Below are 27857 nucleotides of genomic sequence, written 5' to 3' on the forward strand. Positions count from 1 at the left end.
TGATGGTGGTGGTGGTGGTGGTGGTGGTGGTGGTGTGTGTGTGTTCTTCTCAAGACACCAGTCATACTGGATTAGGGCTCACCCTTCTCCAGTATGACTTCAGGGTAACTAGTGACACCCATAATGACTCCATCCAAAACAAGGTCATGCTCTGAGGTATGAGGGGTAGGACTTCAACCTATTTTGAGGGGTACACTCATATCATCATTGGAGACTTCTTTGCCTGGCAGGTGTGCTCAGAACTCACTTCATCATGTCCCTAGCCACCCACCATCCCCAGTGCATCCCCAGAGCCCTGCCCAAGGGGGCACTAGGCATTCCAGACCAACCTAGCTGTGCAACTTGCAGAGAGGATCATGACAATGACTTATTGTATGAGTCAGCAAATTGTTATCCATCATTCTTGTACCATCCTTGGTGTCACATAGAGATAGGCAACACTAGCCTTACTTGCAGATAAGCAAGCTGCATCTCATAGAGGGGCTGCTTTTCCTTTCAACTCTGTATCCGCACAACTGAGCCCAAGGCCCAGCCTCCTGATCGGGTTTGTTCACCCATGATGAATGGGTAGGGCGGTGCCTCAAAGCCTCAGGCTCTGGTACTCCCCATCACCAGGCTCTGTGGACACGTGCTGTCCATCCCTGTTTTCATAAGATTCTGGAAGGATTAAGGCAGCTAGAACCCCAAAGAGAGATTTCCATTAAAAAATGTATTGGGGGGACACCTGGGTGGTTCAGTGGTTGAGCATCTGCCTTTGGCTCAGGTTGTGATCCCAGGGTCCTAGGATCATGTCCCACATTGGGATCCCCGCAGTGAGCCTGCTTCTCCTTCTGCCTATGTCTCTGCCTCTCTCTGTGTGTCTCTCATGAAGAAATAAATAAAATCTCTAAAAAAATGTACTTGGGCAGAAGGGGAAGTCAGAGAGAGAGGAAACAAAGCAGGACAAGGATTTGACACACTGCGGCTGGCTTTGAGGATGGAGGAACCATGCCGAAGAAACAGAGAGGCCTCTAAGAGATGAAAATGACTCCCTGTCTATTGCTGGCAAAGAAATGGGAACTCAGTCCTGAAAATGCAATTTGTCTGAGCTCCCAAAAGCCTCTAGGTAAGAGCCCAGCTCAGATGGCACCTTGCTTTTGGCCTTGTAATACCTGAAGCATAGAACCTACTGAGCCCACCTGGACTTCTAACCTACGGAACTGAGGTAGTAAATGGGAATTGTTGTAAGGGGGCAGGGGAGTATTCCATTTACTGGCCTGCCCTTCAGTCTGAGATGATGTGTTTTCTACTTTTTTGGCATTGTCATAGTGCTTCTTTTATGACACAATGGTGATAAGTGATTTCAGAAGCCCTTACTGGGCAAAATGAACAGCTGTCAACAATGCTGACCCCTGGGGTTTCTGTGGGGAGATGCCACTAGTTTGTGAAATCCTGCTCTTGCTGACCCCAAACTTCCTTCCCCTGTGAAATCCTTCAATAGGTATGGGGAGCAGTACCCAGGCAGGGCGCTACCCACCTCACGTCCCCAAACCGTCAGAAGCTCAGAGCGCGTCAGGGGGGGCTATTTATAGACAAGGCACAGTTTTCTTTAAAAAGCCCTGCTGCAGTTAGCTCCCCCAGCAGCCCCCACAGACCCAGAAATAACTCTATGTGGCCTTCCCCTTTGCCAGCCCCTGGTGACGAGAGACACTGATGCACATACGCACCCTTCCCCACCCCCAGGTGGCCCACCTGGCAGAAGGGGGGCAGGGCCTCCGGTGGAGGGCAGGACTGACCTGTTCTGGTGACGCCTACCCTCAGGGATCACCACTGGGAACCTTCCTTAAGGGGTAGGCACTATGCTGGACACGTGACCCATCTGACCTCAGCCTAATGCGGAGCCCTAGAGTCAGCCCTAGGAGCCAAGCCAGGCTGGGCAAACTGGTAGCTACAGGGAGCCCAGAAAATGTCCTTAGGCTCCCCGGACCTCACCCTCTCCTCTGGGACATGGCAAAGTGATAACTTTCCAGGGACAGTAGGAAGGTGGCATGTGACACAAGCACTCCCTCCATGCTGGGTGCTGCTGTGATCAGACTCTGAGTGTATGGCACCTTCATCAAGCAAACGGGGAGGCGGGGGCTCTGAGAGCATCTGTGGCTGGTCTACATCCCTGGGACGCAAAAGAGAGAAGAAATGAGCTCTCGGGCTGTCCGGAAAGCCCTCCTGCAGAAACGCATCCCCCCTCCATGCTCCTCCTTCCTTCCATCCAGAGTTTCTGCACACCCTGCCCCGCTAGTGTCCTCTGTGCTGAGCTCTGCCTTGGGCTGGGGCAGGGGTGGCTGAACATGTGGGCTTGGAAGTCAGGCAGACGGACAGGGCTCCACCCGCAGCTCCCACACTTCCCGGGCTGCTGAGTCTCCGCTCTTCCCTGCCCACAGGGAGCCCGCCAGTCGTCAGGGCTGCCTGGGCTCGGGCTGAGTCTGGCAGATTCTGGGGCTCGGCCTGAGGAACCCCTCGTCCTCAGATGTAAGCCACATTTTCCACTACCAGTTTTCTCGGTGACAAGACTAATATTTTGAGGTCACTTCTGTTCTGTCTCTTATCTTTTAATTGGCTCCATATCTGGGCTGAGAGGTTGCATTTTGGCCTCCTCGGATTCCACTACCAGCAATCAAAACCTGCATCCAATGGGCATTGGGCAGGAACTTAGACTTCACCTGTCCAGAACAGCAAACGGTCCCTCCCCACACCTGGGCCTCCTCTTCCCTCCCCTGTCCCCGCAGAAGGCATCACCACTGCTCATCTTACCAAGACCCTAGAGTTCAGCCTTACTTCCTCTGTCCCTGCCCTGGGCTAGAACCCTTCACCTCTGTCTCAAGACCTGCCCCAAGGCCTCCCTTGTTCCCAGCTCCAGTCCATCATCCCCCCAGGACCCCACCTCTTACCTGGAGCAGTTGGATGGAAGGGCAGAGGGAAGACCCTCATTGGATCAGCCCCTGATCTGGCCCTCAGACTTCTGCACTGGTCGGGCCTCCCATCAGCCCTGGCCCCTCCAGGCTGGCCCTGGGACACCTAACTGTCCCCGGTCTGAGGGTGTCCTGCCACACCTGCAGCTCTAGCTCAGTGCAAATGCCTCTGAGGACACCCCTCATAGCCCTTTCCTAAGGCTCAGGGGGCGGCAGAAGGGAATGGGATGCAAAAGAGACTGGTCTCCCAAGTCTTTGAGGCTGGGAACACCTGCAGGACTCTAAGCCGGCAGCAGACTGAACAGTGGCCCTCCTGAAAGACACGTCCATGCCCTCGCCCCTGAAACCTGCAGGGATGAGCCTCCTGGGGGAGGGGTCACAGATTGCCCTGGGGACCCATGGGGTCACAGCAGCCCTCTGTCAATGGCTGGCATTGCCGTGGAGACTGGTACCATCTGCATCCCAGTGAAAGAGCACGTCTGTCTGTCAGCGTCTCACTGTCCATCCTCCTCTGGACAAGGTTTCTCAAGTCGCTGTGCTGAGTAGAGTGGCTTCTGTCCCACATCAGTGGCAACCCCGCCAATACCATCAGGAGGAGAAATGCAGTAACACACAGGTGAGGGGCTGCCCGAAACAGATCGTGACAAGGCCGTCCCAGAGTGCCAAGCCAGTCCCCAACAAGTGACACTTGACAGTGAGGCTCCAGCTGGACATTTGGCAGAGTTTCATGATTCAGGTCTGATGGCACACACTCTCCTCTGCCAGCAGGGCCCTCACCCCCACTTCAGAGCTGCGGCAAGATGTAGGGTGGGCTGGGCATGGGAGAGCACTGGACTTGGAGCCTACTGACTGGAGGTGCTGCTGCCGCATTGGGAAGGCCCATGATGTGCCAGGGAGGCTCCGAGCCTCCCCTCCAGTGGGTCACATATTCCTTCCAACAACCCTCAAGGTTGGTCTTATCAGCTGCATTATACACACAGAGAAACTGAGGCAAGAGAGGCAAGGTACATTTCTCTCTCTCTCTCTTTTTTTTTTTTTTTTAAAGATTTTATCCATTTATTTAGAGAGAGCAAGTGGGGATAGGGGCAGAGGGAGAGGGAAAGAGAGAGAATCTTAAACAGACTCTCTGCTGAGCACAGAGCCTGATCCAGGGCTTGATCCCATGACCCTGAGATCATGACCTGAGCGAAACCAAGAGTTGGACACTTGACCAACTGAGCCACCAGGTTCCCTGAGGCAAGTTACACTCTTAATGACCCACAGCTGGCAAGAGAAATCCAAGTATACCCCACTTCCATACCCTCTGGACGATGCTCTGGTACAGCCTTCCTCTGACAAACACACTGATTTCACCCAGACTCAGTTTCTTCATCCGTGAAATGGGGAGAATGCGCCCACATTAGAAGATTGTTCGGAAAAGCACAAGTTTAAATAAAAAGAAGCCCACAAAATCAATTTGGAAACCTGAAATCTTTACTCAAATATTAAATGCTCTTATCATCTCTCATGGGAGGCAGAAGAGAGCAGGAGATTGCAGGCTGTGGTCAAAATCCCACCTCCACCACATACTGGCTGAGGATGCTGGGCAACGTACAAGTCCTCGCCGGGCTTCCAGTTCCTCGTCTTTAAAATGGAAGTAATGACAGCACCTGCCTTGCAGGGATTTTGTGAGGATTGGCTGAGAAAATGCGAAGTTTTTAGAATGTGCCCGGCTCCTGGCCAGTCCTCTGGAAATGTCTTTATTCTTATTACCATGGGGACCTCCAGGGTGTGCAAACCTCTTTGTGCTGATGGGGCAAAACCCAAGAGAAGAGCAAATTCATCTCCGTCACTGAGCAGAGTCTGAAATGCACAAATCTCGGAGAGAAGGTTCAGAACGGTTAGGTGACTGCCTGGAGGCCACACCGCATCCGTGGCGGAGCTATGCTGGCCCGAAGCCTGCCTGACTCGGAGCCTCGTGCCCACAGGCTCCGAACGTGCTAACAGAACACCCAGTTCCGAACACGGATGCCACAGGAGCCTTCACAGCACGACTCCTGAGGGCTCTGTGCAATCTCTGCGTCTCCTCACACGTGGTGGGTTGTGCTCAGCCAGCAGGGAACCACTACTCACTCGAGGTATCCACTGGTCACCTGCTCTCACTGGGAGTGGCTCCTTTACTTGCTTTGACACCCATAACATTGTCATAAAACCTGATGCACAATCTTAGTTCTTACCCCTATCCCTCCTCCAGTGGTTCCTTACTCAAAGAATCCCAATTTTCTTTGGGGTGTCTAAAAACTGCCCAGCATCCTTTGCAGCTAAGATGAGACAAAAGTGAAGATTGTTGGGGGCGTGGGGAGGAGTCTTCCAGAAAGGTCCTATAAAATGAACCAACCTCAGGCTCTTCATCCCTTCCTCCTTCTTCTTACCTGTAAAACAGGAGCACAGGGATGCAGCAGCCATTTTGTCACCATGAGGCTATATGCATGAGGACAATGGCTGCCCACTAAGCATGGCCAAGTGGAAAGGTGGCAAGAGGCAGGGTACCTGGTGGTGTGAGTGAGCTTCTTTCTCACTAGCTCTGGACAACCCCTGGGCCTCTTGGTGTTGGAATGAATAAACCTCTTAAGGGTTAAGCCATGGTGCGAGGTTGTGGAAGGAAGTCTCTGGTGTCCTCTGGAGGAGTGTTGCATGGAGTTGTTCCTGTCCTTCCCTCCAGGAAGTTACCGTATCCTCGGTGCCTGTTCTGGTGTCTGCTGTGTGTGCCAGAACGTCCCTCTTCTTGCAGAGCATCTTGCAGGGCAGTGCTCTTGCAGGGGTGCCCTCCACTGCTGCCCCCTGCAGGCTTCTAGCCCCGGGCGCTAGATTCTCACTGGGCCCACTCAGCACGCTCCTCATCCGGGTACATAGAGACTTCAGTCCTATTGACCATGTGATGAGGGACCACAATTCTCCCATCCCCCCCCCGCGCCCGAGGTTTCTTTTTTTTTTAATTAATTTTTTTAATAAATTAATTTTTATTGGTGTTCAATTTACCAACATACAGAATAACACCCAGTGCTCATCCCATCAAGTGTCCCCCTCAGTGCCCGTCACCCATTCCCCCCCACCCCCCGCCCTCCTCCCCTTCCACCACCCCTAGTTCGTTTCCCAGAGGTAGGAGTCTTTATGTTCTGTCTCCCTTCCTGATATTTCCCACACATTTCTTCTCCCTTCCCTTATATTCCCTTTCACTATTATTTATATTCCCCAAATGAATGAGACCATATAATGTTTGTCCTTCTCCGATTGACTTACTTCACTCAGCATAATACCCTCCAGTTCCATCCACATTGAAGCAAATGGTGGGTATTTGTCGTTTCTAATGGCTGAGGAATATTCCATTGTATACATAAACCACATCTTCTTTATCCATTCATCTTTCGATGGACACCGAGGCTCCTTCCACAGTTTGGCTATTGTGGACATTGCTGCTAGAAACATCGGGGTGCAGGTGTCCCAGCGTTTCATTGCATCTGAATCTTTGGGGTAAATCCCCAACAGTGCAGTTGCTGGGTCGTAGGGCAGGTCTATTTTTAACTCTTTGAGGAACCTCCACACAGTTTTCCAGAGTGGCTGCACCAGTTCACATTCCCACCAACAGTGTAAGAGGGTTCCCTTTTCCGGCCTGAGGTTTCTGTGCACATGAAAGGAGCTCCCTAGTGAAGACTTGGCCTCCCCTGCCCTGTTCTCTCTTCCCAGGGTGATGACACTGAACAACAGCCTCTGCCCTGACCATCTCTCTCTTGGCAATAACAGGCCCAGAGATAGCCTGCGTTCAGCTCCACTCCTCTAGGGCACCAGATGGACAGCTGGTGGTGGGCAGGGGTGCTGCCATGCCCACAGCGGAGGTCCTGGGCATGACGAGGTGAGTGAGTTTGATTCAGGAGTTCAGGATACCGGTCCTCTTGCTGCCAAGCATCCAAGCCATGCTCTCCAATATCACATTGCTTAGGGAGGTGCCATTCAGTTTCCCACAGTAAGGGGCTGAAGTGTGTCCCCCCAAACTCATACGTGGAACTCTAATCCCAGCATCTCAGAAGGTGGCTGTATTTAAAGATAGGCCCCTGGATGTAATTAAGGTAAAATGAGATTGTTAGGGTGGGTTCTAATCCCATCTGACTAGTGTCCTTATAAGAAAGGGGGATTAGGAGACAGACACATGGAGGGACCTCCGTGTGAAGACACAAGGAGAAGGCGGTCATCTCCATGCCAAGGAGACAGGCCTAGGAGGGGACCAACCTGCCATGCCTGGGTCTCGGGCTTCCAGCCTCCAGAATGTGAGAGAATAACTGTCTGCTGTAATGCCCCTGCCCGTGGTGCTTTACTGTGGTGGTCCTAGCAAACAGAAACACCCATCTGCCTTCATTGAGTGTGATCACTTGGGTGGTTTGGAAAGGAATACCATTCATCGAGCCCCCCTCAAAGCCCTGACGAGGGACATCCTACAGAATGGCCCATCCCAGAGGTTGCTGTAGGAGTCTGCCCATCTGGCTTTCTGGGTTCTCTCTTCACCCCCCCTTCATGCCCTACAGGGGTGAGGGGAGCTACATCGGTTTTATCTTTGGAACCCAAATCCCATCTTGGCCCTCTGAGGCTCTTCACTCCTGCCCGTTGATACGACTCAGTAGGTGGAAGTGCTGCAGACAGAACTGGGCCGCTGTACACACTCCTGGGCCAGTGTTTGCTCCTGTCAATCATCCTCCAGTGGCCCACTGTTGCTCTCATTGTACCCCGCACCCAACAACTGCCAGTACCTACTGAGCACCACCATACACCACGAGCTGAGCACCACCGTACACCACCAGCTGTCCATGAGGTAGGAGTCACTGCTACTGCTGTGTTGCAAATGGAGAAACTGAGGCATGGTTAGAGAAAAGCCTAGGATACATCCAGGTGCATCGGCCTCTGGAGCCAGCCAGCCATCACTGTGCAGTGGCCAGGACTTTGCTCTCAGTGGGTTCTGCCCTCCCTACAAAGCAACAAGGTCCCTGAGCCCAACCAGCAAGGGACTCAAGACAAGAGGGGCTAGTGAGCTCTGAGAACAAAGACTTATTATTTCTGAGCCTTCTCCAGTCTATTCATGGTGCACTGCTCCAGCCTGTCACCCCCCAGCCCCATTTAAAGCTCCCTCCCGCACCATGTTTCTCCCACTGGGTCCAACAGCTAAGCCTGCTGGTTGCTCAGGCTGGGGCAAGACCCAAAACAAAAGGGCCCAGGAAGGTCAAAGTCCTGTAGCTGTTCATAGTGAACCCAACCCCAATCACAGCTGGGGCTCTCCCCGTCACAGCTGACCCTTGCTCTGGAGACCAGACACAGAACCAGGAAGGTTTGACCCAGACCCTGCAGCCAATATTTGGAGCAGGGGCAAAAGAACCCAGGTCTGAGACTCCCAATCCTTCACACTTCCCCCTGCATCTGTCTCCAGAGCTTCCCCAGGACACCCCTCCCGTCCTGGCAGCACCCCCACCCTGTCCCCCACCCTCAAGTTCCCAGGTGTGGGTGGGCCCTGGGGGTGGACAGGCTCACTTATGGGGACAGACAGAGCATCGAGCTCTGTACAAGTGTAGGCCTAGTGGCAGGCAGTGGGAGCTGTCAGGACGGCTCCTCAGTAGATGAACGGGGCCCAGGGGCTGCTGGGTACATGTGTTTCTGATGCCACAAGGAGGTAGTTTCAGCAGGCACCACACCCCAGGCCTACTCTACTTGGCCCAGTAACCCTTGGATAACATAGGCTGAGCCAGCTCTGCAGCCTTGCCACCCAGGAAGGAGACAGAGACATGGAAACAGGGAATGTCTCTGGACAATTCCTACTGGCTTTCTAAGCCACATCAGATCCCATCCTTTCTCACTGTTTTATAGACGGGGAAGCTTACATGATGAAACCCGCCTCGGGGAGTGCCTAGAGCAGATGTGCCACTTCCACTCTAGAGGCCAGATTCCAGCCTTCAGGAGCATTTGGGAGCCAGTGAAAAGGGGAGGAGTGACTTCACAGTTCCTGGGGCACCCTAAGCCTCTTCTTCCTCATCTGTGAAAGGGGCCAAGGACCGGCCTCCCTGACAATGGCCAGGACCACAGATCTTCCCCGCTGGCTTCTCTTTCTGGAGGTGAGCCCAGAGCCAGGGGAGAGCCTCCTACTGAATGAAGGAAGAGCTCAAAGCATCATGAGGGTTCATGGTGCTGACATACATGAGCCCATGTGACTCCTGTAGGGGCTTGATCAATCCTTCCGGTGGAAACCCCAACTGACCTGCACTGCCCATCCCAAGAGCAAGCTCTGGTGACCTGAGGGTGTCCTTCAGCATGTATGTACCTGAGGGGAAGGGACACAGATTCCAGCCCCTTGCCTGCAGTTCAAAGACCCAGTGGGTATTCGTTTTGTCTGTTCCAGAACCAGCCACGTACATTTTATGGCAGCAGCTGGGTTAATGCATCAGAATCAGAGAGCAGCATCCCTGGCACAGGGCAAGAGGGAGCAGAGTGAGGCTCACGTTTGCCAGAAAACCGGATCCAGATCACTGAATAATTCATGGTTAATATTCCAGCTTAAAAGAAGCCTTGGATCAAACTCCTACTTCTCCCCCCAGAGTTGTAAAGGTCCCAGTGCTGCATATCAGCCTCTCAGCCCAGTTCAGGCTGCAGGGTACCGGGAGCAGGTGTGAGGCGCCCTCCGGGCAGCCTCGGCTGATGTGACCGGATCTCCCATATCAGCTTTTATTACCAGGGACACCCAGCTCCCTCGGGTCCTTGCAGGATTTCAGATAATCCTCAGATCAGACCAATCTGTCCCCATGTCATGGCTTTTGAACCATCAACCCTGAGTGCCCTCAGGGTGAGGGCCATGTAAGGCCCTTGGGCTACTGTAAGGTAGGGGGGTTGTAAGGCCCCAACACACCCCAGGGCTCACTATAGATGACTGACCTCATCACCCAGAGCCCTGACACTGCACATGGGGCCCCTCCTGGAGAAGGCTGGGGCTGGGCTGAGGGGCCCCAGGGCAGAGGGTCCCTGGGGATGGGCCCTTCCACGTGTTGGTCAGTCCCAGGCCAACTACCCTGGATGCACAAGGTCAGTGGGGTCAGGATGACTCCATCTCCCCCTCTTCATTCTTCTCCAAGCAGACACCATAGACAACCTTCATCCCTGCAGCTTTGATTCAGGAATTAAACCTTGATCAGGGCCACGTGTGCCTATGTCTGCTTCCAGCCTGGGGATACAAGGGGGAAAACCAGAAGCTTCCTCCTCTGTGAGGCACACATCCAGTGGTAGGAGACAGATGATCCCAGCCATGACAGCAAAGGGCAGGGCTGTGAAGGAAGGCAAAGCCCGGAAGGGGAGGAGACTGGCAGGGGAGAGGCAGTGCTGGTGACACCTGCCACAGAGTGGTCAGAGGAGAAGGTGACCCGGGGCCGAGACCTGAATGAAGCCTGGGACAGAGGGGTGCAGGCCACTTGGTAGGAGTTTCCAGGCAGAGGGAACACCACTGGCGAAGCCTCTGGGGTGGGACACCCAGAGGAACCAGAGGGCTAAGGTGGAGGAAGCAGAGAAGAATGGGACCCAAGGTGGAATGAGTGGTGGAGCCCAGCAAAGGGGGCAGGGAAAGTTATGGATCACGCTGACAGAGTCAAGAACCCAGACCACACAGCATGCTAGAGGCTTCAAGATCATATCAGGTGCCTAGGACAGAGCCTGACACACAAGAATGGCAATGGGGTACATGGGAAGGGTGCCTAAGGATGGCTGTGATGACAAAGGACAGTCCAGTTTCACTGGACAATCCGTCACATGAAGCTTGGAGTCCATGCAGCTGAAAGTGTGGGGAATCCCCTTCAAGCTCCAACTCCCACCCCAGGTCCCTGTCCTAGGAGAGGGTCACACGGGACTGGGTACTTGCACCATTTCCAATATAGACCATGGAGGGCCACGCAGAAGCCCTGAAGTGAGAACAGAAATACCCTGCAGATCCTGCCACCTGGTCTCAGCACCCAGTCTGTGGGGCTCAGGACTCAGGTCAGCCTGCTCTTCCCATGACTCCTGCCCAGGACTGGGGGTAACCTTTCCATGCTGAATGGACACCAGGCCCTCATGCTACCCACAGGCTCTGAAGGCCCTTACAGTACCCACCCTCTCCCACCCCATCATTAGCCACACAGTAGGCCCGCATGTAACACTCGTGACCTGGGTGAGAAGGGATGGGGTCTGTGTGGCAGGTGCCTTTGCTGTCACACTGGGTATTTCACTGCCTTATGGGAGCTTCCTAAAGACTCCTGCACATGCATGGGGAGTGTGAGTGTGTGGGCAGACATCATCCAGGTGGGGGGATCACAGAGGCCGGCTCTAGTGCCCGAGGAGACTGTGTGGGTCTGTATAATGCAATTTTTATTTAAAGATTGATTTATTTATTTATTCATGATGGACACATAGAGAGAGGCAAAGATGTAGACAGAAAGAGAAGCAGGCTCCCTCCGGGGAGCCTGACACAGGACTCAATCCCTGGACCAGGGATCACACCATGAGCCAAAGGCAGACACTCAACCACTGAGCCACCTAGGCATTCCTATAAAACAAATTTTACTTAAAGCACAATGAGCCCCTAATCTGACCATTTTCTACATTAGCCTATCAAGTGGACAGCTGTTCATCCCCCATCCCTACATGTATGCTTTTTTCATGTCTTAGGTCGTCTTCTTTTTCTTGGGGTCCCTGGGGCCTCAGAGTCTGCCCTGGGCTTACTGCTATGAAAGTGGATGAATAATGTCCGGATTTTCTTCAGGTACATGGTGACCTTGGTGCCTTGCAGGGGTGTTGAGTGAGATCTGGAGCTGCCTAGGGGAGCAGAGATGTCTGTCCTTAGACCTTAGAGCCACCTGCTTCCACAGGACGTTTCCAACCAACAACCCCCTCATATACCGCACCTGCCTCCACTCTGTTATGGTTCTATCATGAAGGCTCTTGGGTGCCCCCTTCCTGTGGAGACTCCCACTGCCATGGACCCCTTGAATCCTTGCCTTCCCATGAGGGTAATGTGTAGGTGGTCCTGGCCATACATGGCCTCATTCCCCATAGGGTATAGCACTCAATGCCTAAAGCTTTCTCCCTCAGGTCATCTGGTGGGGCCTGCTCTTTGTATTACTGGGTTCCACTAAATTCAACCTTCAGAGGGAAATTTCATACATTCATCCACCCACCCGTCCAACCATCCATCCATCCATGATTCATTAGTCCATCCATGAATCCATTCTTCCTTTCACTCAAACACTCACACGTCCATACTCATCCATCGATCCATACATACATTCTTCTTTACATCTATCATCCATCCATCCATCCACATGACTAAATGTCCAGCAATGTAAATGGCACTATGCTGTGTGCAGTGCATAGAGAAGATCCACAGCAAACAGGAAAGAGGGGGAGAGGACAGCAGGGAGGAACCTGATCCAGCACTGGATTTCATAGAGGCTTGAGTAGGAGCAGGTCAGAGGAAAAGGGACAAGGGCCATGCAGGCAGAGGGAACAGCATGGGAAACACTGGGAAGCATGAGGCTGCCTGTGGTCCCCAGGAGCTGACGGTGTGTGTGCAATGTGAGGCATAACATGGTAGGTGTCAGAACCCCCTGGAATATGCTTGCCAGGTCAGGACTCAGCCAGAACAGAGGCAGAGGGTGTGGTCTGCAGACACACATGCAGGTGTTCACCCACGCACTGACCTGTGGTAGATACAGGAGGGGGCAGATTCAGAGAAGCTAAGGAGCCTGCTCAAGGTCCCAAGGGCCATAAGGGGCAGAGCTGGATCTAACAGGTCGGCCCAACCTCTGAGCCAGGCTGGGGGCTGCTGGGATACCCAGGCAAGGCCTGAATCAGGGGCTCCCAAACCTCTGTGGTGGGGAGGCTCTTGTGTCCTCCAGCTCCAGCGGTGTAGTGTGTTCACATCCCAGGTCCCTGTCAGTGAGCGCTCCTCCACCACCCCCACGGACCCCAGCTACTGTAGCACGGCCTGCAGAGACAGGAGCACAGAGAGGGTGAGCTACCCCGAACCCCAGATCAGAGCAGGTAAAGCAGAGTAGGGGGGGCAGCCTCATCCTGGGCACAACACACTTCCTCCTTAATTCTTACTGCAGATCTCCAGACAGGAACTGTGTCCCCATTTTAGAGATGAAGACACTGGCCGGGATCAGCATGCTTCCCCTGGCACTGTCCTAGAAGAGCACACTCGGGGGTGGGAGGCACAGGAGCTGCCTCCAGCATCCAGACCCCTTCTTTCTGGTATGGCTCAGCGGGCAGCCCCAGGGTTGAGGCCAGACATCCTGATCCCTCCCCTGTGCCAAATAAGCACAGACCCAGCCTCCTGTGCAGGGAGGGAGGCAGACGGCCCATTCTGGCCTGAAAGAAGGGAGCCTCTGTTGTCCAGGAGATGGGAAGGTTCTGAAGAAGTTTCCTGGCATTGAAAGGAGAAAGCACAAGGGGGCACAGCCCTTATTGCCTCTGCCTTCCCAGCTTCTGCGGATATATCTGCTTGGGAGGCCTATGCAGTGGGTGACCACAGGGACGAGCAGAAGCAAAGAGCCTGCACGCTGACCAAGGCCGGCAGCAGGACAATGTGACCCAGGAAGGGAGTATAGGAAGGAGAAACAGCATGAATGCAGGAAGAGGGGGGTGAGGTGCCCCTGCGCCCCCAACAGCACCCACTCAGGGTTGAGCCAGAGCTCCCACAGGCATCTCTTTTCCATGTCTTTGCCAGAGGGGATTTTCACCCTGGGCTTGTGTCCCTGCTGGGCCTTCAGGCCACAGCCAGGAAGCCTGTCCCAGGTCTGAGGGCACTTACCTGCAGATTGACCCTCACTGGCTGAGACAGGACCGGGTCCTTGCCTTCCTCAAACAGGTGGTGGAGCCACAGCAGGACATGGCAAAGCTCAGCCTTGGCTTTCCCTCCATGGCCTTCAGGGATAGAAACACTCACATTGGCCCCAAATCCTCCAGTCAGGGCCCAGCACTTGACTTGGCAGCTTCCCTGTCTAGTCTGAGAACTCTGTGAGTCCAGGGTCCTTGCCTACCATCGTCTCTGCTGATTACCCACTGCCTGGCACAGGAGACATTTGTTCAGGGAATGAATGGAAGCCCCGGATAGTCAGGCTTCCTGAGTTCAGAGGACGAGTGGGACTCAGTTGTTCCGGGCTCCAGGAGGAGTCCCTGAGGAAGCAGACTCCACGGCAGGCTGAGCATCCGGCAAAGGTGGACGATGGTTGGGGTTTGGTGGTGGGGATAGAAGGGATCCTGAGAGACTGGGTGTGGACAGGTCCTCCTCTGGGGCCCTGCCGACTGGGTGTCCTGCCTACTGAGGGACCCCGGTCCCCCCACTGCCTCTCTGTGGGCCTGGGTCTCCCCATTGGGCAGATAAGGGGAACAGGGGACCATGCAGAGCCAGGACAGCTCTGAGAGGAGCCCACTTTGTCCGGTGATGGGCGTGGGGCCAGGTTGACATGGGGAGGGAGGAGTGACTCTGGTTCCCTGGACACCCGGCTCACATTTCTGGAGATCCTGCAGGTGCTCCGTGTGGTTGGAGCTGTAGTTCCAGCCCGGGATGCTCAGGATCTGCAGGTGCAGACTTGGGGGCAGGGTCACGGCTTCTTGCTGCCTCAGGGGGCCTGGAACAATCTGGGCAGACTCTGCAGGGCAGACACAGAGCCAGGATGAGGATTGGGCCCGGCACCTCCTCCTGGCACCAGGAGCTGTGCACACTCTGGCCCCCATTCCGGGCGATCTGACTCCTGCCAACGCATGCCCTGAGGGAGGACAGCCTGAAGCCCCTGCTGGTCCAAGGACCTCGGGCACCCCCATCTAGCCTTTGCCCACGGACATCCTTCCACCTGAATGCCTTCCCTCCCACACGTCCAGGGGCCCACACCACAGAGTCTAAGAGTTGAAAGGATCCTGAATCTCTAGTCCAGCTGTTTCCAAGTACAGATGGGGAGACGACCGCCCAGAGAGGTGATGTGGTTTGTTCTAGATCACAGGGCAGGTTCACACAGAGCCTCGGTTTCAATTCAAGGTCTGGGATGTCAGCTCCTCCCTTGTTTTGTCATCCTTGGTCCCCTGCTCAGAAGCACCCAAGGTCCTCCTTCCAGGAGAGGACCTGTCCTTTGCCCAGTCCCACTGCCTCTGCTCCCTGAAGCTGGATCTGTATGAGCATGGCCCCCCAGCCCATAGCTCAGGAGAAATCCTGCAGGAGAGGCCTGGCCCTTGCCCATCCTCAGGGTGCAGCACACAGCAGGCACTCAGCCCGAGTTTTGTGCACGTGTGAGCAGCAGCCTGCCCGCTTCTACAGCCCTGGGAGGGTCCTGCTCTAACACTGAAACAAGGATAAATCATAACCACATTCTCTTCCAAACCTCTCAAGTGAGTAGAAAGGAACAGTTCAAGGATTAAGGGAAGGATACGAACTGTATCTAAATGATTCATTCTTTAAAAGCTGCTGCAGAGAACCATATTTACACATGATCATTACTTATTGTAGCTCATCTTCAATTATTTCTGTAAAGACATAGGCCGTTTTAAAACTGAAGAAGTTTGACCGAGGGACGCCTGGGTGGCTCAGTAGTTGAACATCTGCCTTTGGATCAGGGCCTGAATCCCAGTGTCTTGGGTATAACTTCCACATTAGGGTCCCCGCAGGGAGCCTGCTTCTCCCTCTGCCTATGTCTCTGCCTTTCTCTATGTGTCTATCATGAATAAATAAATAAAGTCTTAAAAAAAAAAACCAACGAATTTTGAGTGGAGGCAATGCATGAATTTTGCACATCAGACCATGAACTTGAACTAACCTTGCCTGGTGACAGCACACCCAGAAATCAAATAAAACAAGTCTTTTAATGTTGATCTAGTAGGGGTGAAGCCATCTAGCCATACATGTCATATTATGGAAGATAAAGAGTCCTCAGAGCAGAAAGTGAGGGATACTCAGGGAGAGGATACAAAGAGGAATCTGTGTGATTCTCAGAAGTGCTCGCTACTCCATGTATAAGCTTGGGTGAAGCCTGAAAGTATTTGCACACACTTTGCCCACACATTAAACGAGGGCTTGGATCAGAGACCCCTGAGCTCCTTTCTGATCAAAGTTTCCAGATCATGGTGGCCCACACAGTCCCCAGGTCCATCCCAGCCAGGGGGGTTCATTCTGGGGTGAACACTCCCTTACCATTCAGCTCTCTTAATAGCACTACGGGTGGGTGCTGCAGCCCTAGCCCACACCTCTGACGCAGGCTGGTGGTGAGAGACTGGGGTCCCAGCAGGAGCCAGAGTACAGGGTAGACCGTGGAGGTGTCATTCAGGGTGAGATCATAATCCAGAGCCCAATCAAAATTGTTCCAAAGCCGGCGATGGAGCATGACCTGCAGGGAAGAGCTGTCTGACCGGCCCCGCCGCCCACCTGCTCCCACCCCTGGGTGACCAGCAGGGCTCACGTCCTACCTCCACCTGCCCATTCTCTTGGCTGGACACGCCGTGTGCCTGCTTGGACAGCAGCACCAGCCTGCTTCTGCCGTCCTCAGTGAAGGCGGACTGAGCCATGGGGTAGTAATTCTGTGGGCACAAACACTGCCAGGTTGGTGGTCGGGGCAGAGGACAGGAAGGCCTCTCTGTCCGGGTCCCCCTCTGGCCACCCCACACCCTCCACCCCACGCACAGAGCACCAGCTCAGGGTGGAGAAGGGAGACAGAGGTTAGAGGCTCTGACGTTGGACACCAACAGACTGTCACTCCAATCCAGCTCCACTGCTTCTGACCATATGAGCTGGGGACTAAGCCCACTGAAGCTTGGTTTCCCCACCTGTACAAAGGGCCCAAAGACGCACTGTGCACTGTCCTGCAGGAGTGAGGAGGGGTGTGTGGGGTCCAGCCTGATAGGGGAGCTAGGTGGAGAGTTGCTCCAGAGAGAAAGGGCCATGTGAGTTCTGGGAGAGCGGCCCCTGTCCCCAGGCTCTGTGCTCAGCTGGAGCCAATGTCCTGGGTGGACCCATGGGGACTGTCAGCAGCCCCTGCACAGCAGGTGGGGGCTAGCGGGAAGGGACAAAGGGACCTGAGCTCACAGGCAGAGCAGGGTAGGGACACATCCCTCTGGCCCCCCCCCCCCAGGAGGAAAAAGAACTGATTACTGAGGGCACAGGAGGCTCCCAGCAGGGGCTTCACCTGGATTGTCCCCCCTGACCCTCACAGCCCTGGGTTTGTTCCCTTTCTCGGGTCTGCAGAGAGCCATAGGGAGGTCGGCCCAGCTTGCCCAGGATCACAGGGCCCGAGGCCTAGGACATGGGAGCCCATCTGGCTTCGGGCCACGCTCAGTGCTTGGAAGAAGCTGCTGGGCAGAGTCTCTGCAGCATCACCTGGCATGAGTCAGGCACGCTCAACCTGAATCCTAGGACACCCCACAAGAGGCGTTCATTTTCCACAAGAGGAAACCGAGGCACAGACAGGGACAGGGACGGTCCAGTGCAAGGGTGCACACAGGGAATTTGAGATGGGGCTGGTCCCTCAAGCACTGTCCAGCTGGGGGACGAGGCCTGACTCAGAAGCATCCCAAGGCTAGCCTGAGGACTTTGCCTTCCATGTCCTGACCAGGGAGGCTCAGAAGTTGTCTGGCCTTCCCCTGGTTCCAGGTGCTCCCCATACCCCCTATGCTGGCTACTGGGCCGTCCTCCCACCTGTCACCTCCTCTCTCAAGAGGATCTTTGGAGTGATGAGGACAGAATTGTGATGGACCCCACGGCAGGGGACTTCCTCATGCTCTGTGGCTGCAGGGCTGTGGACAGCTGCCTTCAGGGTTTGGATGTTTCATCGGGATGGGTACCCTCAGTGTTTGGACCCAGCCATCCTGAGTGGCTCCTGAGACAACAGGCATAGGTATGTGTCACCTGTCCGTTCTTTCCCCCCAGGAGCACATTTCCCGTACCCTTCGCAGCTGTCAGTGGGTCCCGCTGCCATTCCGACCTCACTGCGTTCACGGGGACTGACCTGACCTTGCCTCTGGCTGCTGCGTGCCGGCCCCTGGGCTCCTATGTGTGTCCTCTTACCTGCAGAGCCCCCAGCACACCCAGTGCTGCCCTGGCCCCACTTCGTTGGCCAGGCAGGTTGGGGAAGCCCATCTCTCTGAGCACCTAGTGGACTGGTTGGTGCTCCTGCAGCAGGTAAGAGGTGGGGTTGGGAGGTGTACTGGACTGAACTTCATACCTTGCACACTGGAGACCACCTAGATCCTCCAGGGAACAGGGGTCACGACCATGTCATACAATCACCTTCACGTGCACTTCGGGGAGAAAGTGCCAGGAGAAAGTGCCTCATTCAGGTTTGAATCCTGCAGTGGCCCTACAAAGCCTCATGGCGGGCCGAGCTGTGGGTGATGACGATGTGAACCACACACACATAATAGGGTCTAACAGAGTGAATGCTATGATGCAAGGGTGGGAAGCCATGAAGGGGTCTCTGAGAGCCTTTCAGCAAGACAGAGAGGGAAAGAGGTGCTTCCCAGGCAGGGAACAGCATGGACAAAGGGCCTGGGGCGGGAAAGGCTGGAGGTGCTTGGAGAATGTGGCCAGGCAGCGCTGGTGGAGGGAGGAAGCTGGCTCACTGCAGCTGGATGAACCACAGCAGCCAGAACACGGCAGAGGGAACGGGTCATGAGGATGGGGAGCAGTGGGGCCCAACAGCAGCTGCCGGAAGGAATGGAGTCCAGGGGATGGGGGTGAGGCCAGAAAGGCAGGGTGAAGAAATCTGAAAGGCTCTAAAACTCAGGCAGAGGACCAGGCTCTGGAGGGGAGACACTGGGAGCTATGGAAGGTTGGAGGCAAGAGGTTTCCAGGATCGAGGCTGTGGCCCAGAAAGTCAGTGGCACTGGCGGCAGCCCCCAGGCACTTTGACCAACAGACTGCCAGAGCCTCCAGGCCCGTCCCAGCTGCTGCAGAGCACAGATAACACTGAAGTCACAGGGATTAATTGGGAGATGGTGCAGGTGCACCTATCCCACAACCTCCTACAGACCCACAAAGGAAGTTCAGGACGTTCCTTTTTCTAGATCACCCAGAACAAGTCCTGGGCACCTAGTGGGTGCAGTGGCCCGGATCAGGGGCACAGGCCAGAGGACCCATGTGTGGCACTGGTCACACATTAACGTTGCCCCCAGGGAGCACCCAGCACCGTGTGTGCTTTTCCTGGGGCTTTGACTCAACTGTGCAGCGTCTGAGGGGCATCTCACTGGAGCACGGAAAACACGGCTCATGCCGGCTTTCTCCAGAAAACGGTTAGTGACCAGGGACAGATGTCACAGAAGTCACAGAATCCAGAAACCAAAATAGCCTCCTGAGGCTGAGCATTCCAGGGCCTGTTCCCAGAGGGTTCTGCTCCTACTCTGCAGCAGCCTCGTCTGCAGGGAAGGCCAGCCCCCTCGTCAGGGAGAGCTGGCGTTCGGAGGATGGCACCCAAGCGGCCCCCACGCTCTCCCCAGCCCTGGGGGCACCCAGCCTGCAACCCTGACAAATTATGTCTGGAGCTGGAGCTCCATGCTGTGGTATCTTGTGACGGCAGCTCCAGTAGACCATGCTCACCCGCTACGGACCAAGCTCGGGGAGGCAGCGGAGAGAGAGTCATCCACTCTGCGTGCAGAGGAAGTGCCAGGTCCACCGTGACCTCTGGACGGAGAGGGAGGGATCAGAGATTGGGCAGGTGAGCATGGGCTCCCAGGGGACAGTGTGTGAGGTGAGAAGCCTCTGGGTGACAGTGCTCACGGGAGGCCCAGGGACACTCGTCTTACCAAGCTACAGCACACAGGGAGCTCGGAGATGGACTGCCCCCAACCAGCCCGGCCAATGAAGTGGGGCCAGGGCAGCACTGGGTGTGCTGGGGGCTCTGCAGGTAAGAGGACACACATAAGAGCCCAGGGGCCAGCACCCAGCAGCCAGAAGCAAGGCCAGGTTGGTCCCCGTGAACCCAGTGAGGTTGGAATGGCAGCGGGACCCACTGCCAGCTGCGGAGGGTACGGGAAAGGCGCTCCTGGGGGGAAAGAACAGACAGGTGACACACCCCCTGTGCCTGTTGTCTCAGGAGCCACTCAGGATGACTGGGTCCAGACACTGAGGGTACCCATCCCGATGAAACGTCCAGACCCCTTGCTCAGGTGCCAGCCCGACTCAGGTTCCAAACCCAAAACCCATAGATGGAAGGAGACCCCGGGTCCCTAGGAGAAAGGAGTTGCAGGGCCCGGCAGGGGCCTATTGGAAGCATTCCTCCACCCCTTCCCCAAGGAGGCTTCTGGTCATTGACTGGACGCTGGGGAAACAGGATTCCTGATGTTTTGAGGACCGCAACTTAAATCAGCACCAGACTTTCTGGGGTGAGGAATTCAGGAGTGATGCAGCTGGGTGAGTCTGGCTCAGCATCCTTCATGAGCATCTTCCAGTAAGGACTCGGCTGGGACTCTTGGAGCTGGATGGGGGCGGGGTCAGGAGGGGTAGCTGCAGAGCCAGTCCAGGCTGTGGGTGGGACGCCTTAGCCCCTCTCTGTGTGGCCCCTTCAGAGCTGCTACAGGGACCTGGGTATGGAGGCTGACTTCCTAGAGGTAGGGCTCCAAGGGGGGAAGCATCCCTGGAGAGCTGCCCTGGGTCTTGGGATTCTGCTTAGATGTGGACATTATTGGGGCACCTGGGTGACTCAATGGGTGAGCATCTGCCTTTGGCTCCGGGTGTGATCTCGGGGTCCTCAGATCAAGTCCGGCATTGGGTTCTTTGCAGGGAACCTCTGCCTATGTGTCTTTCTCTGTGTGTCCCTCATGAATAAATAATTAATATCATAAAAAAAAAAGAAAAGAAGTGGAAGCCAGGACAGGACTGGAGGGGAGGGCGGAGCAGGAAAGTTGGTGTCCATGTGCCACCCCTGGCCTAACTCAGGTGACAGCAGCACCTCTGCTGGCCCTGCTCCTCCTGTTCCTGTCAGCTCCTCCCCCAAGTGTGCTGATCCCTGCTGTCTGTCTAGGGGACCCGTCCCTGGTGGCCTGCGGGGACAGCCAGAGCAGCCCCCGGCACCCCTGGCAGCAGCATGTGGTCGGTCGGCTGGCTCCCCGTGCTCACACAGCTGCTGCTGCTGCGGTTCCTGGTGGCTCAGCCCGTGAGCCCCATCAGGGTGTTCGTGGTGCCCCACAGTCACATGGATGTGGGCTGGATCTACACGGTGCAGGTAGGTGCCTGGTCTCTGCTCCCCACACACCCCTGGAGCTCAGCCTCCTTCTCCTGTCAGATCCCAGTGTGGCTTAGAAGCCTGGGGTCAGCTGCCACCTGGGCAGGGGGGGAGGGGGGACCAGCCTGTGTGAGTCCTGACTCTGCTGGAGACAGAGGACACTGACCAGGGCTCGGTGCTGCTGTTCTCTGGCTTCAGTGTCCCCATCCGTGACAAGGAAAGTGGGATGAAGAGGTGGGAGCCTGACTCAGGCCATGGTCCCAGTGCGAGACTGGGGCACCCTGGGTGGACTATGTCCCGTTTCGGAGCCTCCACGTCCCCCTTCCGTAGGATGGCACAGGCCTCCCACCCTTTGCACTGGTTGTTCCTCTGCCCAGAAGGCTATCCTTCCACACTCCTGCAGGACTCAATCTGCCCCATCCTTTGGGGGGCTCCACAAAAGGTGCTTCCTGGCCAGGCCTCCCTGGCATCCCTGTTTGTGCCCTATTTCCTTCCCCATCCTCCCTTCCTGCCACATTACTTGAGGGCTAGTGGACAGTCCTTGTCCCCACTAAAGGCTAGCTTCACAGGGCACAGGTTCGTTCATTTTATTTCCTGACACTCCATACATTTCAGACACAAGAGGTGCACCAGGAATCACTGAATGAAGGAATGAAGGAATGAATGATGAATGATGGAAAAGGAGAGAAAACAGCCTCAGATTTGTCCAGGAATCTGGGCTGGTGACTGAATATTGTCACCCAGGCTGCCTCCAGCTCTTTTGTGGGAAGAGGCAGGAAACCCAGTAGAGAACAAACAGTCTCTGGGATTAGGGATCTGGTAACTTTCTGATGTCGTTGCTAAGTGGGCAGCTGGACTCATCAGGAGAGAGAGGCAGCAGGAGGATATGACTCTGGGCAGTGGGGGAGTCTGGTCCTGGACTCACTGGGCAGCCTTTGGGGGACACTCGTGGGCCCTTGGAGATGGCTAAAAGGGGGGAACGAGCTTGCACCCCTCAGTTACAGAGGAGGAAACTGAGGCCCAGAGAGGGTTGGTGACTTGCCTGAGGGCACCAAGGAATGACCCCCACTGCCCACTCCTGAAGCCTCTCAGCCCAGGCTCATTAACTCCTTTTTTTTTTTTTAAGATTTTATTTATTTATTAGAGAGACAGAGAGTGAGTGAAAGAGACACAGGCAGAAGGAGAAGCAGGCTCCATTCAGGGAGCTGGACATGGGACTCCATCTAGGGTCTCCAGGATCCCACCCCAGGCCGAAGGCGGTGCCAAACCGCTGAGCCACGGGGACTGCCCTTATTTACTCCTTTCAAGGAGCAGGTCTGGGTACCGCCGTGTGCCAGCCTGGAGACAGCTATGAGAAACAGGTGCGGCTGCATCTTGGGAGCCCCCAGCCAGGGAGGGGAGGTTGGCAGGCAGGTGCCCAGGACCAGCCAGGGGGCCGGGGGCAGTTCTTTTCAGCTTCTGGTCTCAACACCAGCTCCCCTCATCTCAGCCCAGGCAGGCCTGGACCCCCTCCCCTGTCACTCCATGGCTGCACTGCGCTGTCTCCACACCCTAAGGGCCCCCTCCGGAAGCTGTCCCTGATCCCTGGTTCAGGCTGGCACATCCTCCCGCCCACATCGTGTGTCATGGTCTGGAACATCATCTCTGTCCCAAGAACAGCAGGATCTCAGCAGAGGTGGGAGGGTCATGAGGCCCTCTCAGGCCCAGCCGGCACTGGGTGTTCAGCACCTACAGGGCACCCAGGGTCCTCCATGTGAGCAGCAGAGGGAGAAGCAGAGGAAGACCCCTGGGCAGATGCCTCCAGGAGGTGGTGGGGCCCAGGGACACGATGTCACTCTGGAGTTTGCTCCTGGAGCCTTGGGGCCAAGAGTCTGGGAGCCTCCCCAAGGGCTGGTGTGACGGCGGCCCCCTCCCCAGGAGAGCCTGCGGGCCTATGCTGCCAACGTCTATACCACGGTGGTGGAGCAGCTGATGCTCCAGAAGCAGCGCAGGTTCATCGCCGTGGAGCAGGAGTACTTCCGGCTGTGGTGGGAAGGCATCGCCTCCTACAGGCAGAAACGCCAGGTACCCCCACCTGCAGGGGCCTCCTGGGGGAGGGTGGGGTGCCAGGGGCTGTGTGACTTGAAGCTCAGGCCCAGACACACTGGGCGGTTCCCAGGCTTGTTACCTCAGGTTTGTGCTCAGACCCCGCCCCCAGGACAGGTTGGGGTTTTTTGTTTGTTTTCTTTTGTTTTGTTTGTTATAAATGTATTTTTTATTGGTGTTCAATTTGCCAACATATAGAATAACACCCAGTGCTCATCCCGTCAAGTGCCCCCCTCAGTGCCCGTCACCCAGTCACCCCCACTCCCTGCCCACCTCCCCTTCCACCACCCCTAGTTCATTTCCTAGAGTTAGGAATCTTTCATATTCTGTCTCCCTTTCTGATATTTCCCACTCATTTTTTCTCCTTTCCCCTTTATTCCCTGTCACTATTTTCTATATTCCCCAAATGAATGAGACCATATAATGTTTGTCCTTCTCCGATTGACTTATTTCACTCAGCATAATACCCACCAGCTCCATCCATGTCGAAGCAAATGGTGGGTATTTGTCGTTTCTTTTTTTTATTATTATTCTTTTTTTTTTTATTCTTAATAATCATAAACATTTATTAAGCACCAAGAGTATACTGCAATGGTTGCTATATAAAAGCTTATTTAACAATATAGTGTCCCTGCCATTGAGCTTACAATCTAAAATGAAATACAACAAGAATGCTGTTAAGACTACCTCAAAATTTCCTTAACTTAGAAATGGCTATTTTGGCAAGTAACTGAGGCAAAATGGCCTATCATTTTAGGTACAATGTTAATAAGGCTTTGAACATGATCCAGATGTCAGTGTGCAGCCTTAAGCCAGCACCTCGACATTTCCCTCAATTATATTAGGCTTGGTAAGAAAAAGAGCACTTAGAAGTTGGGTAAGAAGAATGAATTATTTCAAATTGCCTTGTAGGACTTTAAACAGAGAAATGCTTACCAGCCTGAGTTTTTCCACAGCCAGGAAAAACTCTACAAAAAATATTATGAGCTCAATCAAGCCCATCTTCTACGTATTTGTCGTTTCTAATGGCTGAGGAATATTCCACTTACACATAGACCACATCTTCTTTACCCGTTCATCTTTCGATGGACACTTAGGCTCCTTCCACAGTCTGGCTATTGTGGACACCTGCACCCCAATGTTTATAGCAGCAATGTCCACAATAGACAGGTTGGGTTTTAATCAGCCTCGTGGTGATTGGTGTAAAGTGTCAGCCTGGCAAGCCAACCGGGCACTCAGCTGGTGCTGAATGGGGTCACTTCTGACCTCAGCACTCCGAAGGGGCCCTAACCCCACCTCCTGCGTCACTGACCCCACCGACCCCTGGCCCCACGGGCACGCAGCTGGCTGCCCTCCCAGGTGCCACAGTCCCTGAGTTAGTGGGCTGCAGGAGGCATCACAGGCTGCAGGAGGCATCACAGGCTGCAGGGTCACAGAGGCCTCACCCCACAGGGAGGCAGCCTGGGACCCGGCTCCACCTCAGGCAGGGGTGCACGCTGTGAGCTGGGGGGCCCGCCTGCGCAAATGGGAGTGACCTCCCCCTCCTCGGAGTGGACAGGCCAGATGATGCAGGACGGGAACACCTGGGAGGACGCTGTGGACCTGGTCCCCTCCCTGCCATTCACCTTCCTTCAGAGCAGTCACCGATCGTGAACGTCAGGGAGGCTAGAGACGTGCCCAGGGTAGTAAAGCTGAGAAGGCAAAGCAGAGAGTCAGTCCCCCCAATCAAACTGGGGGCTCTTCACCCTGCAGCCTGTGGAATCCCGAGGAGGAGCCTCGCAATCATGGGCGCGGGCTCTGCTTCTCACACTGGATTAGCTGCACTGTTGCATCCGTGTCAAATGTCCTATGTGCAGCCTTACACTATGTTACACTATGGTTATAAGCACCCTCTCCTGACAAGCACAGTGAAGGACCTGGGCCGAAGGCTGCTATGTCTAACTGGTAATTTCAAATGGTTTAGAGAAAACCCTCCCAGGGTACAAGGAGATGGGGGAGCGCTACAGCAAACAGGTGAAGAAGGTTCACAGTGAACCAATCTGTGGAAGGGCTCAGATTACCCGGGAGCCACTTGCATACTTCTTGCAAGTCTTTCAGAAATTTCAAATTATTTCCACAGCGAAAAGGTAACAGATGTAGATACAGACATGGAGACACAGGAAAAGATAGACAAGGAGGTAGAAACAGAGGTAGAGAAAAGGTAGACATGGATGTAGAGACAGAAGTAGAGACAGAGGTGGACACAACAGAGATCAAGTACAGCCAAGGGCCAGGTGCCGGCGCGGGGGGTGGGAGGCAGTGCTGACCTGCGGCTCTTGCAGAATGAAGGTACAGGAGGACTTTGATGGAGGACACCATGAGACGCTGGAGGCATGTCCCCACAGACCCAGCCCTACTGTGGGGTTCTATCCTGGCTTCGTTCTCTCTGCTTGTCACCAAGGTCCGCCATCTCCTGGCCACAAGACGCCTGGAGTTTGTCATCGGGGGCCAGGTCATGCATGATGAGACCGTGGCCCACTTTGATGACCAGATCCTACAGCTCACAGGTGAGGTCCCTCTTCCCCATCCCCCGGATCTCCTGGGGCCTCCAATCAGTCTGGGACTGGGTGTCTGAGCCCAGGTCTGAGCCCCGATTTCCCCTCTGAGCAGGACCCTGAGGCCAGTAGAAACAGGCATTGGTGAGTGGCGTCCTCCTGCCAGTGCTGCTGAGTGCAGGGGTGTGGTCATGGACTGGAGACCACATGGCCTGGCGCTGTCCTGCCTCTGCCCATTCCCAATCCTGTGACCCAGGCAAGGGACGTCACCTCCCTGGGCCTCTGTTTCCTCATGACTTAAATGAGTGTGATGGCACTGCCTACGTCCCAGAGTACTTGTGAGGATCAAATTCGGACAATTCATTAGAGCACTGGGAGTGGAGCCTGTGGTTCCCAGAAAATGAGTAGTGAGGTTAGATGCCATTGCTGCCTTCCCCACCTGTACATACAGGGCCACAGCTCCAGCACGGTCACCCTCCAGCCTTCCCCCAAGGGCCACCACCACCACCACCTGTATCATCTTACTACCACCAACCACACTGACTGCCACTGCCCCACATACACCACCTGTGTCCGCATCACGATGACCACCATCATAATTTCCAGCATCATCACAACTAGCTTCGTGACTTCACAGGCCCATCCACACCCCAGCAAATACCGCCACCCACTCCCACTTCATGGCCATCACCCCTCAGAGACCTCCTAGGCCACAAGTCCTGTCTCTGCCCGGTGCAGCTACCACTACGGCTACCATCACCACCACCACCATTACCATGCACCTTTGTCCTAGAGACACTTTCCTCTCCATGTACCGAATGCCCTCAGGAGCAGCAGCTCACCCTGTCCTCTCCGCAGGCTGCTGTGGGCACACGGTGTGGGCACACGGTCTCCAGTTTCCATGTGCTCAGATGATCCTGACCAAAGAAGAGCCAAAAGTCAGTGGATGGGCCGGGTCTTCACTCAGGCCTGTGACTGCAGCCAAGACCTGAGGTCACTCCATGACACAGGGGCCCCATTTACCCTTGGTGTAAACCAGAAGGATGGAAAGGGATGCTGTCTAATGACCTGCTCACACTGTCTCCCCTGACCCCGGCTTGAACAATGGTACTTTCTAGCCATGAATAGCTAAAGCCAATGAAAATTGATCTCTTGAGCTGGGCAGGGTATCGTCAGGCCTGGCTTGCTCTGGCTCCCTGTCTGTAGAGAGGACTGTTCCTCAAGCTACCCGCCCCCGATCCAGTGATGCTGTTGAGCATTCCCTGACAAGCTCAGGCCCCACAACCCGGAGGTCTTCCCTCCGGGAAGGAGGTCTGCTCCTTCATCGTCTCTTCTGCTTCCCGCCCTGGGTTTTCTGACACAGTACCTGGTGGCAGGCCTGGGGAACAAGAACCAATGTCTGGCACTAGTCTGGAATTTCTTTCCCCTGCAGCACTCAACCTGACATCAGACTCATGGGGTGGCTCTACAGTCGTGAATGAGTACATGGAACATCGGGTGATCCTGCTGTGGCACTCTCTGTGTTAGGCCCTCTTGCAGCACACCCCAGGATGGCACTCCAGCCCCCTGGAAAGGCAGGGGCCCTGAGTGAGCAGGTGGGGAGGGACCACCCTCCTGTCACCAGCAAGGCAGGGCTCTCTTTGCAGAAGGACATGGCTTCCTATACGAAACCTTTGGGATCCGGCCGAGGTTCTCCTGGCAAATCGACTCCTTTGGTGCATCTGCCACGACCCCCACCCTCTTTGCCCTGGCGGGCTTCCATGCCCACGTCATCTCCCGCATCGACTATGCCCTGAAGAACACCATGCAGAGCTCACAGGTGAGCCGTGAGCCACATCCGCTGCTGCCTCTCGCCCCTGGTCCTTCCCTCTGTGTGCAGGGCACGTTACCAAGCCCCTGCTGTAGCGAGTATCGTGTCCGGGATAACTCGGGTAATAACACTCTGGGACAAATGCTAGCTGCGGCCCGCAGCGGTAGACAAGGGTGCAGGTGGGCTCTAGCTGGGCAAGAGGAGAACATGGTCCTGAGCCCCACCTCATGCCACGCTGTGCGCAGAGTTC

The 27857-nt window shown here is 55.1% G+C and overlaps 2 protein-coding genes across 2 annotated transcripts in view; one reads left to right on the forward strand and one right to left on the reverse strand.

Annotated features, from left to right (window-relative positions):
- Positions 1–10156: 10156 nt before the first annotated feature.
- On the reverse strand, positions 10157–17938 carry LOC121488855 (epididymis-specific alpha-mannosidase-like). The gene is given in 9 exon segments (XM_041751130.1): positions 10157–10173; positions 11700–11792; positions 12843–12963; positions 13792–13904; positions 14492–14632; positions 16162–16354; positions 16434–16544; positions 16791–16872; positions 17907–17938. Coding segments are annotated over 9 exon segments (903 nt in total).
- A 3102-nt stretch (positions 17939–21040) lies between these two features.
- The window catches only part of LOC121488856 (epididymis-specific alpha-mannosidase-like), a 29131-nt gene continuing 22314 nt past the window's right edge, over positions 21041–27857 (forward strand). The window contains exons 1-4 of the mRNA XM_041751131.1: positions 21041–21178; positions 23096–23242; positions 25704–25809; positions 27444–27616. Coding sequence (XP_041607065.1) covers positions 21041–21178; positions 23096–23242; positions 25704–25809; positions 27444–27616 — 564 coding nt within the window. The remainder of the gene's footprint in view (positions 21179–23095; positions 23243–25703; positions 25810–27443; positions 27617–27857) is intronic.

The sequence above is a fragment of the Vulpes lagopus genome, chromosome 4 (assembly GCF_018345385.1).
Source record: "Vulpes lagopus strain Blue_001 chromosome 4, ASM1834538v1, whole genome shotgun sequence".
Lineage (NCBI taxonomy): Eukaryota > Metazoa > Chordata > Mammalia > Carnivora > Canidae > Vulpes > Vulpes lagopus.